Consider the following 15,347-nt stretch of genomic DNA (forward strand, 5'->3'; position numbering starts at 1 on the left):
AGAGAAGAGAAGAGAAAAGTGAAAATTAAAGGAAAGATGTTAGTAAGATCATTTACCCAAAATGGTTTATTAAAGATTATGCTGAAATCTTTCTTATAATTCTATATTTACGTTGCCATAGAACCTTTGGTGCAAAATCATGATGGTATGAATATGATCATTACAGGTGAACGTAAGCTGTCGAAGAGAGAAGCAACATGAGGTGATGAGAATGAGCTTTTTTCTTTGGATTTTATTCAAGCTTCTCGACAATAAATTAAGGACATATGAAATCAAAGAGTTAAGACATACTAAAGAGAGAAAGGAGTGGGGAGCTTACAGAGATGGGAGGAAGTTTTATTTTACAGAAAGCAAAAAATTTCTGTACAAGTGATGGGACTATAGTGCTGAGTGCTCCATCCCCACTGAGAATAGTGTGATGGAGAAGGCGGCAACAGAGAAAAGGAGAGAAACATAGAAGAAAATGAAGGAGATGCCGCTCAGATGGTGCCCGGAGCCAGAGATGAGATGTAAAAAATTTAACTGTGCAGGGGGAAAAAAAGAGAAAAAAAGAGTTGAAACAAATGATAGATGGTGATATTGAACAACAAAGGGCATGCAAGAGATCAAGTGTTTGCTTGTGTGTAATCTACTTTTCTACATCACTTTATTACTGAGTTAATCAATAGAAACACTAATGTGATGCAGGCTCTAAAATGTATAGTGGATTCTAAAATCCATCAGAAAACCTAAAAATGTATTTATATTAGCAGACAGAGAATCTGGAAATGCTATTGATCCAAAAGCACGTGTGCACACTGGAGTAACAGGTGGGGATAGTTACATGGAGGTCATGTCGTTGAGAGCGTGGTCCAGCTCCTCGCTGATGGCTTTGTACTTGAGTTTCTGAGCATACAATTCATCTAAAGTAGCCAATTAAAGGCCAGAACGGTGGAGGGTGTTGAATGGAGAGGAATGGAAAAGAATGGAGAAACAAGAAAATAAGGGAGATGAAGCAGTGCAAAGGCGGATTGAACAGTGACAAGTGGCCATAGAGAGACAGAAAAAAGAAAGGCTAAGAAAAAAAAATGAAACAGAAATGAAATGAGATGAGATTACCTTCTTCAATAATGAGAAAAATATGATCTTTTAAATACCTTAAGATAGCAGTGCCGATAAGTACTGCTGTTAATTAATTAATGAATTAATCCAAAATGGTTTCCCAGAACCATTTTGGTTTCCCCAAAGAACCTTTCAGTGAACAGTCCTTAAAAAAAACATTTTTTTTCTTCATGTGAAGAACATTTTAATAATCTAAAGAACATTTTTCCACTATAAAGAACCTTTTGTGCAATGGAAAAGTTCCATTGGATGTTAAAGGTTCTTCATGGAACCATAGATGCCAATAAACAACCTTTATTTTTAAGTGTATGAATGCAAAAAGGACTTGAACCTGTTATAGGATGCAACTATAAAATGAAAAAGTAAGTCTTAACATTGATTCTTAATAGCTTGTTTTAACCCGTGTCTAATAGCAGAATGAAAAACAGTGAGGTACAAGTTGACATACCCTCCAGATCATCAATGGTCTTCTCAAGCTTGGCGACTGATCTCTCAGCGAACTCAGCACGAGTCTCAGCCTGGAACACAGAAAGTTTGTCAGGCCCTCTTATATCAATGCTCACACACACAAAAAATAGGTGATGAACTCACCTCCTTCAGTTTGTCAGTCAAGACCTTGATCTCCTCCTCATATTTGTCCTCCTTAGCTGAGTACTGTAGATGGAAAAAAAGGATTAAAGGGCTGTCTATAAACACCAACACACAAAACAAATATATACGCAGATGATCATTCATGCATACACAAAAATACCTCTAAACACACACACAAATATTTACACGCTTACCTTCTCAGCCTGGGCCTCCAGAGACTTCATGGTGTTGGTCACAGTTTTCAACTCCTCCTCCAGCTCAGAGCACTTGCTGTGGGAGAGAGTGACAGAAAATATGAGACAAAAATAGCCAGGCAGAGGCATGTTTTTAAAAAGTATTCAATTTGTTTGTTTTTACCCCTCATTGAGCTCAGCACGCTCCTCAGTGCGCTCCAGCTCAGACTCAACAATCACCAGTTTACGGGCCACCTGTGTACCATCACAAAAGAGTGTACATGCATTTGTTTATGCTGTCCAAGGGGAAGACATTATTTTATCGGAAATATTTTTTTTATATATTTGGACTATATTTATTTCTAATAAATTATAAGAGAGAGAGAAAAGAGAGAAAACCAACCTCCTCATACTTGCGGTCAGCCTCCTCAGCAATGTGCTTGGCCTCCTTCAACTGGATCTCCTGCAGCTCCATCTTCTCCTCATCCTTCAGGGCCCTGTTCTCAATGACCTTCATGCCTCTGAAAGCGAGAGAGAGAGAAACTTTGGGTGTTATTTTGCTCCCTGAAAATCATGAGACCTATTACATATGTTTGATAAACTATAGCATTTGTTTAACACTGCGTCAAAATTTGCTAGTTTCGAAACATCAAACGTCTATCCTCCTCTTAAAATGGGGATTTTTGGCTATCCTATGTCAGAGGTTTTGGCTTTATATCTAACAATTAAAATCATACTTTGCCATAACTTGTCAAAATCTACTGAATTGATATTCAATTTACTGTAATAAAAACTGTAATATAAACTCATTTTAATTTCCAATTTTTTATTGACTTGTATTAAACTGATTTAACTTTATATTTGTTTAATGTTTATTGCTAGAAATGTCCATATCATTGTTTTACATTGTATTTATATGTCTCTTTTTTATTTAAACATAAAAACTAGGAACATTTTTTTTTTTTTGGAGGGGGGAAGGGGGGTATTTTGACCTCCTGAGATTTCACTTATATGTCATTTATTGACAAAATTATTGTTAAGAGTCTCAGGCCCTACTTTGTTTCCATACACACCTCTCACTCTCATCAGCAGCCTTCTCAGCCTCCTCCAGCTTCTGCAGAGCAGTGGCCAGACGCTCCTGAGCGCGATCCAACTCCTCCTCAACCAGCTGGATGCGTCTGTTCAGGGAAGCGACGTCAGCCTCAGCCTGCGCGCACACACACACACACACAGCAATGAGCAGGAGCTCACGACGCGCACTCACACGCCTAGAAATGCACATTTCACTAGATGCAGACAGACGGGGGTTGAGAAATATCTCTAGAACTTAACGCTCTCGTTTTCCTCAAACTAATAAAGGTTTTCAGTGCGAGTTGTGATGTGTTCACCAATACCACACAACATGTAAAGGTTATCGTCTAGGATTTTTGGTAAACATTAGCACTGAAAGGCAAGAGGACGGGAGCTGTCAAAAAGCTTCACCGCCCTCTCCATCTGTTAAGCGCCAGTTAACCATCAATTATCGCGACTTTCTGACGACGCGAAACACTGACAACGTTGTTAAAACATAATTTCCATGACATATCCTGCTTTTTGACGTGATTTGATGGGAAAACGCGCTACAGTTGGCCTACTAATGCACTTAAATGATTATGGCAGGTAAGCTCACAGATTGCCTGGCTGCGCGCTCGGACGCGAGCTCCTCTTGTAGTCTCAGCATGTTGCTTTCAGCATCGTCTGCTTGTTCTTGCAGCGATCTGATTTTCTTTTTCACAGCCTCAAGATGTGCCGTACCAGCCATCACGGATTATACGGGTTGTTTGAATGGTTATCACAGGACGTGACTGCGATCCGGTTAAGCAAGTCGTTCTATGGTTCATTCCCAGTCTGGTGGTAACGCTTTAACAAACACCGGAAGTCAATTCATTTACGCTGTATTATCGCATTTTAAACTACTGCTTTGGCCACAAGATCTGTTTATAAATTACAAGAGAAATGTCATTGTGTTTCGTGTATTGTGGCAAGAATGAATGCTGACAATAAGGAACACTATTAAAATTAAAAAATAAAATAAAAAATAAATGTAATGAATTTGCGAAACTGCAAATTGTTTAAGTGTATTTAAAATGCGGCAATCTCTCCGTCTATTCTTTTCACATTGTAGCCTCTACAGATTTTATACTCATTTAACTGTGTTCGATTTTCTGAGCGTACAGCGCCATCTTGTGGTGTGTTTCTGCAATACAAGAGGAGCACAATTTCTCCCAAGGAGGTGAAATACAGATTGTTTTCGATTGGTGAAACTGGGAATTCTGAGCTTCTTTTCTAATGACATCATGGCGCCTCTTCCCAAGGAACTACAAACAAGGAGGTCCTACAAGGGTACCTATTTTATTTTAACGTAGCTATAAGTTATAGTTTCAAAAGCGTTTTGAAACTTAAGAAAAATTACATTTAAGTTAGTTAGTGAGCGCTAAATAGATGCTCGCGAACATAAGTTGCTTTTGTTTTAAGGTATAACTGTCTATAGCAATCGCTGCATCGACAAAAATAAGAGGCCATTATTTATTTATTTAAGACATCACAAATAGGCAACAGTGCGTCCTTAGTATTTTGTGAGCTGACGGCTAACGTTAGCTAACTTCGCTAGGGGCGCCAAAAGCTTAGAATGACCCTCCTTTGATCATTTGAGCCCACAAAATTACTGACAGAAATCGTTTCAGGGATTGACCCCCTGAAAGTCAATGAACAAGTCTTTATTTATTAAAAATCTAAATTGGGCCATCAATTCCTATTATATTAGGCTGTATTGTTTTGTATTGTATAATGGGTTGATATTCATTTTTAGTCCTAGAGCAATTTAACAGATATAACTATTATTATACAATATAATTATTTGTATCGTTTATCATACTATCTAGATGGATGATGGCTAATGGTCTTAAGTATGCAACGAGGGTGAGGTGAAATTCTACACGGACCCTATTAAGACGATTGTAGGTGGGCAAGACGAACCCCCCAGGCGCTTGCCTTATAAAGCGCACTGCTAAATTTAACTCGCCGTTTGCATACACTCTCCTGGAACTGCACATATGGCATTCGTTTACCAGGTGGAGCAACAACTTTTAAGAATGGCCTTGGGTCATTTTAAAATACAAATTTAGTAGTTTCCGATAAATTTTAGTCGGTAAAGCATTGCCAAAGTACGAGATGGTAAATTTGAAATCAAGTGTAGCCTATATAATAAGTTCAACAGACTGCCAAGCAGGGGTGGGCACAGGTTGCGCGTGACATCAGACGTAATGCTTACATCGGTAGCTTTCTTCTCAGCCAGCTCCAGTTTCTCCTGAGCATCCTTAAGGGCCTCTGAGTATTTGTCCAACTCATCCTCAGTACCCTTCAGTTTCTTCTGCAGGGCGACCAGGTCATCCTCAAGCTGCAAGAAGAGCACGTGTGTCAATGGACATGGATAGGCACAAGAACAACTGCCATACATCAATTAACCATGCAGGCCTATAAAAAAAGACAGTCTAAAGTATTAGTGAGACATCTATTTTGAAAAAAAAAAGAAAAGAATGAGAAATAGAAATAAAATAGAATATGAACTAGATATAGAAAAACTTATTTAAAATAGAATAATAGCATATGCTACAGCATAATAAGTTGAGAAAACTAAAAAAAATCAGACTTCATAAAGTCTGATCTATAAAGGTGTACAAGAGACACCCGGGTGCCCATGTCCAACCTGTTTGCTTCTGTCCTCTGCTCCCTTCTTATCGCCCTCAGCCTGCTCTGCTCTGTCCAAGGCATTCTCCTTGTCGAGCTTGAGCATCTGCATCTTCTTCTTAATGGCATCCATGGCTGTGTTAGTGTATGGGTGGTCACACCGAACTGAGAGAGGCGATGAGCGTCTGTGCTGAACCGAACGCTGAGCTGGAGTGCGAGCTCGTCTCGCTGTAGCCTGTCAAATATGTGCCTTCACAGGAGCCTGAGAAGTTCCGCAAGACACCCAATACTTTTTAGGGAAGGACTCTTAGCGGTTCCTCCTGCCTCGCGTCTTTTTTTAAGGATCTGGACGGCGATTCGCTGCCCTCAGACATTTGACCATTGAAATGCCTATATATGGGATCTGAGGGCCAAGACGTCTTACAAGGGGGCCGCGTTCCTATTTCTAACACCCTGAACCTGAAGAGAAATCGAGGGAAGAGAAGCAAAACTGTCCGGAAAGCAATTTACCCGCTGTCCAATTCATGCTAAACGCTGAATATGCGAGCCCCAGCATATAAAATGTTTATTATTTCCCCTCATAAACTCTTTACAAAGAAAAGTAAAAGTCTTTGTGAGAAAAAAATCGATTGGTTTTATACAGCACACGAGGGTCTCATGAAAGTGATTATCTTAAGGAAAGGCGTTACTATCTCTGGGTCAGCCTCGTAACAGGGAGGCATGTCAACGAGTCCCTCAGGCATTGTTCATAATCTGAAGAGCTTTAGATACGGTGGCTGTTGAACAGCAATCTCTCAGCACGCTAGCATTCATTCAAGTATCGTGCTGGCTTTAATCGGCCGCGGTAAAAGCCCCCCAAATCTCTTGGAATCACAACGACGTGCCGTGTGGCAAAGCTACAGCTGTCGGCCATGCCGCGAAGATACAAGCCTCATGTAACGCGTCTATATGGACTTTGCTACACCATTTAATAAATTGTCACTTACGACTGAGGTTACTTGGGTCAATGTCGTACACGTGCAAGTTAGGAGAGAAAACGGGCTTCATTGTGTTTGATACAGTTTTTACCTTCATAACAGTTTTAATGTAAAGGTGTTGTTGGATAAGAAGATCATGAGAGTGTTTCTACAAAGCTGAGGTGTTTGCACTTAACATTAGGCTAATTTCTTACACTCTCACATTCCCACTCCATGAACTTTTTCCAGGGGGTTATTTTTACCCTTCCCCTCCTGAAGGAAGCACCTGCCACAGTAACTTAGCTGTTGTAAGACAAGCTTTGCAACATGCACAACTAATCTTAATCCTGGATCACACAACAGTTTTTAAATCATTGTGTAGCCGCCAAATGTACTGAACTATGCTAATGAACTACATGCACTTAATTTGTACGGAACCGCTTTTATAGTGCTGTCATGCAGTATGCATGAAATATGTAACATGGACACTTTCTTTGCCTTCATGGTCCTACATTGCGTTAAAGCAACGTTTTTTTGTGCAGAGATGCTGATGGAAAAACATACACTTAGAATTGTTTCTGTATGCCTTAAGATAGATTCAAATCAACTAGTCTGGCTTCATTCTTTTCCTCACCACTTTTAGTCTTCCAGAAAGATCAGACTAACGAGTTATAGCCAGAAACATTCAAGCAGACGTGCAAAGCTTCCGCATGGGGAAGGCCTTTCAACGGTACATTTACGCCTGGCACTTCAGCCTGCTAAATGCCTTTGATTTAACTTCAAGATTTTCTGGATGCTGCTAACTTTGATACTATTTTGTATCATTTGTATGATGTAATTTGCGGTAATACACACTCTTAAAATGTTCCAAATGTGAGTTTTCACAGCAAGGCCATAAAATAACCAGTCTGAGTTTTTTTCGAATAACCTTTCAGTGAAGCAATGCCACCTTAATTTTTAGGAATTTAGTCTGAAATTGATTTACAGAAAGCAGCTAATTAAATTTAGCTAATGAAAACTAGTAAAATTGACACTTTAAATGTTTAGAATGGTTATATTCTGTTAACTGAGATCTAAGATTAAAGTATTGCTAGAGAGGTGCTATTATGATGGAATATAATTAAATAACCATGAACTCCATTATTTTGAGACATAAAACATAACTATACACAATGGGTTCACTTCTCACTATCTTTCCCTCTATTCCACTAAAATCATAATGCTTGAAACGTCTGCCTGAGAACATTTACCATGCAGTTCTACTTGCCAAACCAATTGAAACTCCAATTGTACTAACTGTAAATCTTTAAACATGCATATCTGCTATGATCATCTCCTCACAGGGGACTAAAATTAGCACCTCTCTGAGTATGTGATCCCACCCAATATAGCCCCATACCCTCATGCTGACTAAGACATACCACCTCAGCCCTACCCCATGCCAAAGACCAATGGCTTAAAGGGGCAGCCAGCCTGAACTGAGTGCAGTACTGCCATACAGAGTTGATCTAGGACCAGATTACTTTATGTCAGTTCACAATCATAAAGAATATCTCAGAATAACAGCAAAACCGGTAGAGACAGGACACTGATGCATGCTTTAAAAGAACGAGACAATGTTTGTGTCAGTCGATTTAACAAATCACAGATGCAAAGTAAGTACCTTTTTTTAAATGTATATATAAATCTCACAAAGCCTTACTATTTGGGGAGAAGGGTGAGAAGGTACATAGAAGGTAAACTTGCTTCTATTAGGCATCTTGCAAAAGATTTATAACTTTCTAAATTGAGACAGATGACTGCATAGAACATTAATCCAAACTCAAGCATAGTTCATGCGAGATAGCAAAATATTAATATTTTTCTCAAAGGAAGATTTGTCACAAATACTAAACTTTTGTATTTTACCCTTTTGTGATGAACATTTTGAACACACTGTCTCTCAGCTGCCAACTTTGTTTCCCTTTATTGCCTGTCTACTGATAAAAATGATTCTGTGGTGAAGTAAATACTACAGAAAAACAAACAAATGTAATTTCTACATGAAATAGTTAAGTCAAGAATTCAAGTAAATTCTATATTAGTACTCAATTCAAGCTTGAAGAACTTAAATCGTAAAAAAATATTAAAAATGAAGTAAAACCTACTCAACATGTTTTTTTATTTTTTTTATACTGGTGTTCCCATCATGCATTGGGGCATGACTAATTAACAAGGTTGATTTTTCTCTGTTTTCCTACTGTATTTACATGGTTTTATCTTTGCTTTTGTTGTTAGGTTTAGTGACTTGCCATTTTGTGACATCTGGTGTTTATTTGCTATACTGACACATTCATACTGTATACTCAAAAACGATCCATCAAATGTTACTGTCATTGTGTATCAAGCAGAGGTCTCTGTGTTCAGGTATCACATTTAGTCAATTACGTTGAAATGGTGTCTACACAATATCTATTGTTTTATATACTTAGATGTTCCTAAGTAAAGCATACACTCTAAAAGTGTGGTTTAATTCAGAGTTATATCGTTTGTTAGTAAAATCCAAGTAGAAATTACTCAAATTTTAACTGGCCAAGTTAGTTCTTTTCTTTATTAATTTTACTTAACTAAGTTAAGTAGAGTTAACTTAATTCCTTATGTGAAATTTACTTAAAAAAATGTATACAAAATCTTTACATACATTTTACATGTTTTTTTTTTCAGTGCATGTTTTTTAAATGTTAATTTAAACTGTATGAATAAAAAAGTATGAATACAATTAATAATTACTATAACTATCAGTATTATTATTACTACTACTAATATTATAAAATGAATGAAGTATTAATACATTATTATTACTGTACACATTAAATACACAAGTGATTAACTAAGGGAAGTGACAGGCAGCTGAAGCCCATGCAAATGTTTTTGTAATATAATAAATGAAAGAATAAATTAAAAGGTTTGTGAGAGTTCATTCTCCAATATTCCATATAAGAAGAAACCTTATAAAATAAGAATTGTGATAGTTAACTTTCTAACACGGTTCATTGCACAACCAGCAACTTATACTGTGGTTCCATTGCCAATTCACTCTCAGGCAAGGTATAAGAAAAGCATTCCATATGAAGATGAACATCATATAAAGAGAACTATACTTTGAAACCCTTTATTTTAAGTTAAAATGTTCTTCATTATAGACAGATGCTTTACATGTAACTTCAGGTCTACGCTTTTACGGCAATGCTACAAGCAATTATTCAAAGACACCCAAAAATAAGTCAACTGATTTTTCAAAATGTGAAGTCACATATAGTAATTTCTCAATATTTTAGACTCTTCTATAGTCAATGCATGAGATGGCAACATTGATCATTCTGCAACTCTGCCATTAGATGACATGACGCATGCACAAGAAATGCAGGACAAACATGTGCGGTCTTAACATAGACACATATTCGTATATAAGCCATATACATTTACAGCCACATGAAGCAGACAGACACTTTCCAGACAGAACTATAGCTAAAGGGAGGAACTGCTTAAAGTGAGTTGCACAGGCCACGTTATGACCGACAATGACTTGTTGCAGTAATTACCAAACTTCAACTCGTACTCTTCCAGCTCTGAGCATCAGAGAGCACAAAAGTAGTAACAGATAAGCAGCAACTCAGCTATGACAGACACACTACGGTGAATGCAAGCCAGAATGTACACACCTGATCTTGTCTCCTGCAGTCAGAGAACTGATACGTTCATTTGACTGATAAACTAAGGCACTGAAACTAAATGCACATAAAGCCAGAGAAAGGAGGGCTGTAGTAGCAAAGCAATGAAGCACTGAGAACCGAATGTGATTTCCAGGATTGCATATGACCATCATACAAGCATAAAAGTGACACACCAGAAGATAAGGCTAAAAATCAGAAAGTCATACCAGCATCAAATGATTTAGAATATTTAGATAAGGGATATGATGAAAAGAAAAAATAACTCAAAGTAGCTACAAACAGCACTATAAAATACTGCAGTGGCCAATAATTTCAGGACGAGAAAAAAAAAAAGTAATTCTTAAAAATTTGCATTAATGTTGAAGTTACAGTATGTCTGGCTCTACCAAAAGTGAAAAGAAACATTCAATCAGCCTTTTAAACATACATCCTCATGCCTGCAGACAACAAATATGAGAAATTCAATTCCATTACATTTTAGCACATACATTCAGTATTTAGGGTTCGTTCATGTAAAAAAAAAGAAAAAAAAAAGATGTGGTTTAAGGTCATATTTTAAAAAGGTTTTAAGGAGTTAGAGGTGGATTTTCCACAGTACTTTTTTGAGGTTCATATGGTCTTTTGATTCTCCATTTATAATCCATGAATCACTACATCCGGTCATTGCATTCTCAAAAAGCGTATGGTCAGCAAGAAAAAAATCATTTGAGAAGCTGCATTTTAGACCTTTCATTCTGAGTGATTTTGTTTTACATTGCACATGTACGCACATTTTGCTACATAAATATCTTTTATTTGTATACTTTGTGAACTTCGAAGCAATGAAAGTGAAGCATAAAAAAAAAAAAATGTATCTCACCATTACAAATGTACAAGTGTTAAACATTCAACTGGAGTTTAAAAGGCTGTTCACTAACAATCAGGTTTCCTTTCTGCTCGACTTTAAACTTGATGTAAATGTCAAAGTCTGTACCTTGTTTGAAAATGCTTTATTTTAATGACTGAGCTCAAACAGGCCCATCTCATTAGTTCATCTTCAACACTCCAATCCCACAAGTGTAATCCCGCTGTTCGGCACGAACATGCACACACACTGACAAGTTCAGAATCATGCCAGAAATCCAAAGCTTCTTCATGAGGGTGTGGTGGAGGCATGAACACATTCACGGTAAAGGAGATGAGATGGTTGTTGTTTGTAAAGTACTTCAAGAGTTTAAATATTAAAAAATTCACAATCCAGTCAACTAATTCAATAACCCTTCATCAGTTTGGACTGCACTATAGGTTGAAGAGAAATCCATCTGCGCTCTGAAGGCAAAAATCAAATGGTGGACAACTTGATCACGAGGAAGCCAACATATACGTTTAGTCCTCATCTTCTCTGAGTTCACTTGGCAGGAACTTGTACTGTTGTTGTCTGATCTGTGCCAGCTTCTTACGGGCCTCTTCCAGCTCCCTCTCCTTCCTCAACATCTCCTCCTGAGCAGCAATAATCTGGGCCAAACAGACAATGGAACACAATTAAAACAATAACTGAATAAAGCTTAATATGGGGCAGCATAAATTTAATCACATACATACACACAAAAGACAGTGGTTTTGCATTACATAACTCATTTAGACACATTTTGTTATCTACATAAATGTATTTATTTACTTAACTTTATCTATTTAACTTAAAGGAACACTCCACCGTTTTTTGAAATAGGGCTTATTCACTTTCTTTCCTACATTTAGATTGGTGGGCAAATGCATTTTTGTCTCAGTGCATGCATTGTTTTAGTTTGACGGTCGGCGCTAGCTTAGCTTAGCATAATGAATGGAATCCTTTGTTGCCAGCTAGCATGTCCTGAGTAAAAGTGATATAAAAAAAAAAAAAAAAACACCTAATTACTTCTTGTGGCCTGCGTATTCACAACGAGTACAAATAGCGATGCAGATTAACACTAGGCGATTTCCTAGGCAGATATTGACTTGTATATTAAGGACTATATTAGGGGGAAGCACAGGCGAAGCACTGCTACTTGGGCGTGATATCTCTGCGCCCAAGTAGCAGTGCTTCGCCTGTGCTTCCCCCAATATAGTCCCAAATCAATATCTGCATAGGAAATCGCCTAGTGTTAATCTGCATCGCTATTTGTACTTGTTGTGAATACGCAGGCCACAAGAAGTAATAAGGTGTTTTTTCCCAACAAAGGATTCCATTCATTATGCTAAACTAAGCTAGCGCCGACCCTGTCAAACTAAAACAATGCATGCACTGAGACAAAAATGCATTTGCCCACCTATCTAAATGTAGGAAAGAATGTGAATAAGCCCTATTTCAAAAAACGGTGGAGTGTTCCTTTAACAACAAAAACATGGGCATCAAGAAAAAAACTAGATGTACCGCATCGCGGTACACAATATGACGCCGCTCAGGCCTGCACTGGCTTTCCACAAAAATAAATGACGTGGAGTAATTTGGCTGTATTGCGTGTTTATGTATATACCTAAAAAAAGTAATAGTATGTGCATGTCTGTCTGTGTGTGTGTGTGTGTGTGTGTGTGTGTGCGTGTGTGTGTGTGTGTATGTGTATGTGTGTGTGTGTGTGCTTGTGTATGTGTGTGTCTGTGTCTGTGTGTGTGTGTGTGTGTGTGTCTGTGCGTGTATGTATGTGTGCGTACATGTGTGCGCGTGTGTGTTTGTGTTTGTGTGTGTGTGTCTGTGCATGTGGATTTGTATGTGTGTGTATGGGTGTGTGTCTGTGCGTGTGGATGTCAGTGTGTGTGCATGCTTGCGTTTGTTTGTATTCCTGCATGTGTGTGTGTGACAGTATCATCCTAAACCAGCAACCCTTCGCTCAACAGCACCATCTACAGGCCGTGTAGTGTACAGTCACTAAATGTGCACATAAATGAATTTATTTTATACCCCCCCATGGATGAAATTCTACGAAACTTAGCAGAGGATACCCCCAGAGGATGTCAAGTTAATCATACACATGAAATATGGTGCAGTTCTGAACATCTCCACTGAAGATAGGGGCGATTAAAGCAGAATAATATTGCATTTTAATTTTTTATGGGAGGGGCGCAAATCACAAATGAGTGATTATGGGCTAGGTTGATGTGGGCCCTTAAGAGCAACATACCATAAAAACGGTTCAGGCCACGGCCACGGTTCAGGTAGTTATTTAGGAAAAACTGCATTTTTTTGGGTTTGGGGGGGCCCAGCGCGGGGGGGGGGGGGGAGTGGCCCCCGGGGACCAAACGAAATTTTTCCGTAGAAGTCTAGTGGGGCTACATGCCCACCAAATTTCATGTTCCCCGGTGTTTCGGTGTCCCTGGTATCGTTGACAAAAAATTTATGGGGGCCCCAGCGCAGGGGGGGGAAGTGGCCCCCGGGGACCAAACGAAATTTTTCCGTAAAAGTCTAGTAGACCAACATACCATAAAAATTTCTTCATCCTCGGTGCCACGGTTCAGGTAGTTATTTAGGAAAAACTGAATTTTTTTGGGTTTGGGGGGGCCCAGCGCGGGGGGGAGTGGCCCCCGGGGACCAAACGAAATTTTTCCGTAGAAGTCTAGTGGGGCTACATGCCCACCAAATTTCATGTTCCCCGGTGTTTCGGTGTCCCTGGTATCGTTGACGAAAAATTTACGGGGGCCCCAGCGCAGGGGGGGGGGGAAGTGGCCCCCGGGGACCAAACGAAATTTTTCCGTAAAAGTCTAGTAGACCAACATACCATAAAAATTTCTTCATCCTCGGTGCCACGGTTCAGGTAGTTATTTAGGAAAAACTGCATTTTTTGGGGTTTGGGGGGGCCCAGCGCGGGGGGGAGTAGCCCCCGGGGACCAAACGAAATTTTTCCGTAGAAGTGTAGTGGGGCTACATGCCCACCAAATTTCATGTTCCCCGGTGCTTCGGTGTCCCTGGTATCGTTGACGAAAAATTTACGGGGGCCCCAGCGGGGGGGGGGGGGGGGGGGGGGGTTGTGGAGTGGCCCCCGGGGACCAAACGAAATTTTTCCGTAGAAGTCTAGTGGGGCTACATGCCCACCAAATTTCATGTTCCCCGGTGTTTTGGTGTCCCTGGTATCGTTGACGAAAAATTTACGGGGGCCCCAGCGCAGGGGGGGGAAGTGGCCCCCGGGGACCAAACGAAATTTTTCCGTAAAAGTCTAGTAGACCAACATACCATAAAAATTTCTTCATCCTCGGTGCCACGGTTCAGGTAGTTATTTAGGAAAAACTGAATTTTTTTGGGTTTGGGGGGGCCCAGCGCGGGGGGGAGTGGCCCTCGGGGACCAAACGAAATTTTTCCGTAGAAGTGTAGTGGGGCTACATGCCCACCAAATTTCATGTTCCCCGGTGCTTCGGTGTCCCTGGTATCATTGACGAAAAATTTACGGGGGCCCCAGCGCGGGGGGGGGGAAGTGGCCCCCGGGGACCAAACGAAATTTTTCCGTAAAAGTCTAGTAGACCAACATACCATAAAAATTTCTTCATCCTCGGTGCCACGGTTCAGGTAGTTATTTAGGAAAAACTGCATTTTTTTGGTTTTGGGGGGGCCCAGCGCGGGGGGGGAGTGGCCCCCGGGGACCAAACGAAATTTTTCCGTAGAAGTCTAGTGGGGCTACATGCCCACCAAATTTCATGTTCCCCGGTGTTTTGGTGTCCCTGGTATCGTTGACGAAAAATTTACGGGGGCCCCAGCGCAGGGGGGGGAAGTGGCCCCCGGGGACCAAAAAAAAAAAACTTTGACAATCCCTATATGACCGCTTTCATAATAACTGGTAAAGATGCATTTTAGACATTCAGTGGTTTTGTATTAAATTGCACATTTACACACATTTAGATAAAAAAAAATTGTTATAAATAACTACAACAATAAAAAAGCGTATGTGCATTCTGAGTGTACATATTTATTCACATTTAATTTTATAGGTAACACTTTACAATAAGGTTCATTAGTTAACATTAGTTACTAACAATGAGCAATACATTTGTTACTGTATTAGTTCATCTTTGTTAATAAAAATACAGCGGTTCATGTTAGTTCACAGTGCATTAAATAATGTCAACAAATACAACCTTTGATTTTA

At 39.4% G+C, this 15,347-nt stretch overlaps 2 protein-coding genes across 2 annotated transcripts in view; both read right to left on the reverse strand.

Moving 5' to 3' along the window:
- Window positions 1-320: 320 nt before the first annotated feature.
- Window positions 321-5,852, reverse strand: tpma (alpha-tropomyosin). The gene is made up of 10 exons (XM_081351285.1): window positions 5,611-5,852; window positions 5,176-5,301; window positions 2,939-3,072; window positions 2,269-2,386; window positions 2,050-2,120; window positions 1,887-1,962; window positions 1,693-1,755; window positions 1,550-1,619; window positions 824-902; window positions 321-522 (listed from the first exon to the last, which is right to left on the reverse strand). Exons 1-10 carry the CDS (start codon window positions 5,722-5,724, stop codon window positions 519-521), a joined length of 855 nt encoding a protein of 284 aa, XP_081207411.1. The 5' UTR covers window positions 5,725-5,852; the 3' UTR covers window positions 321-518.
- A 3,820-nt stretch (window positions 5,853-9,672) lies between these two features.
- tln2a (talin 2a) overlaps window positions 9,673-15,347 on the reverse strand; it is a 56,786-nt gene continuing 51,111 nt past the window's right edge. Inside the window, exon 58 of the mRNA XM_081358989.1 lies at window positions 9,673-11,754. Coding sequence (XP_081215115.1) covers window positions 11,626-11,754 — 129 coding nt within the window. The 3' untranslated portion in view covers window positions 9,673-11,625. The remainder of the gene's footprint in view (window positions 11,755-15,347) is intronic.

This window comes from Scardinius erythrophthalmus (assembly GCF_964197995.2).
Source record: "Scardinius erythrophthalmus genome assembly, chromosome: 2".
Lineage (NCBI taxonomy): Eukaryota > Metazoa > Chordata > Actinopteri > Cypriniformes > Leuciscidae > Scardinius > Scardinius erythrophthalmus.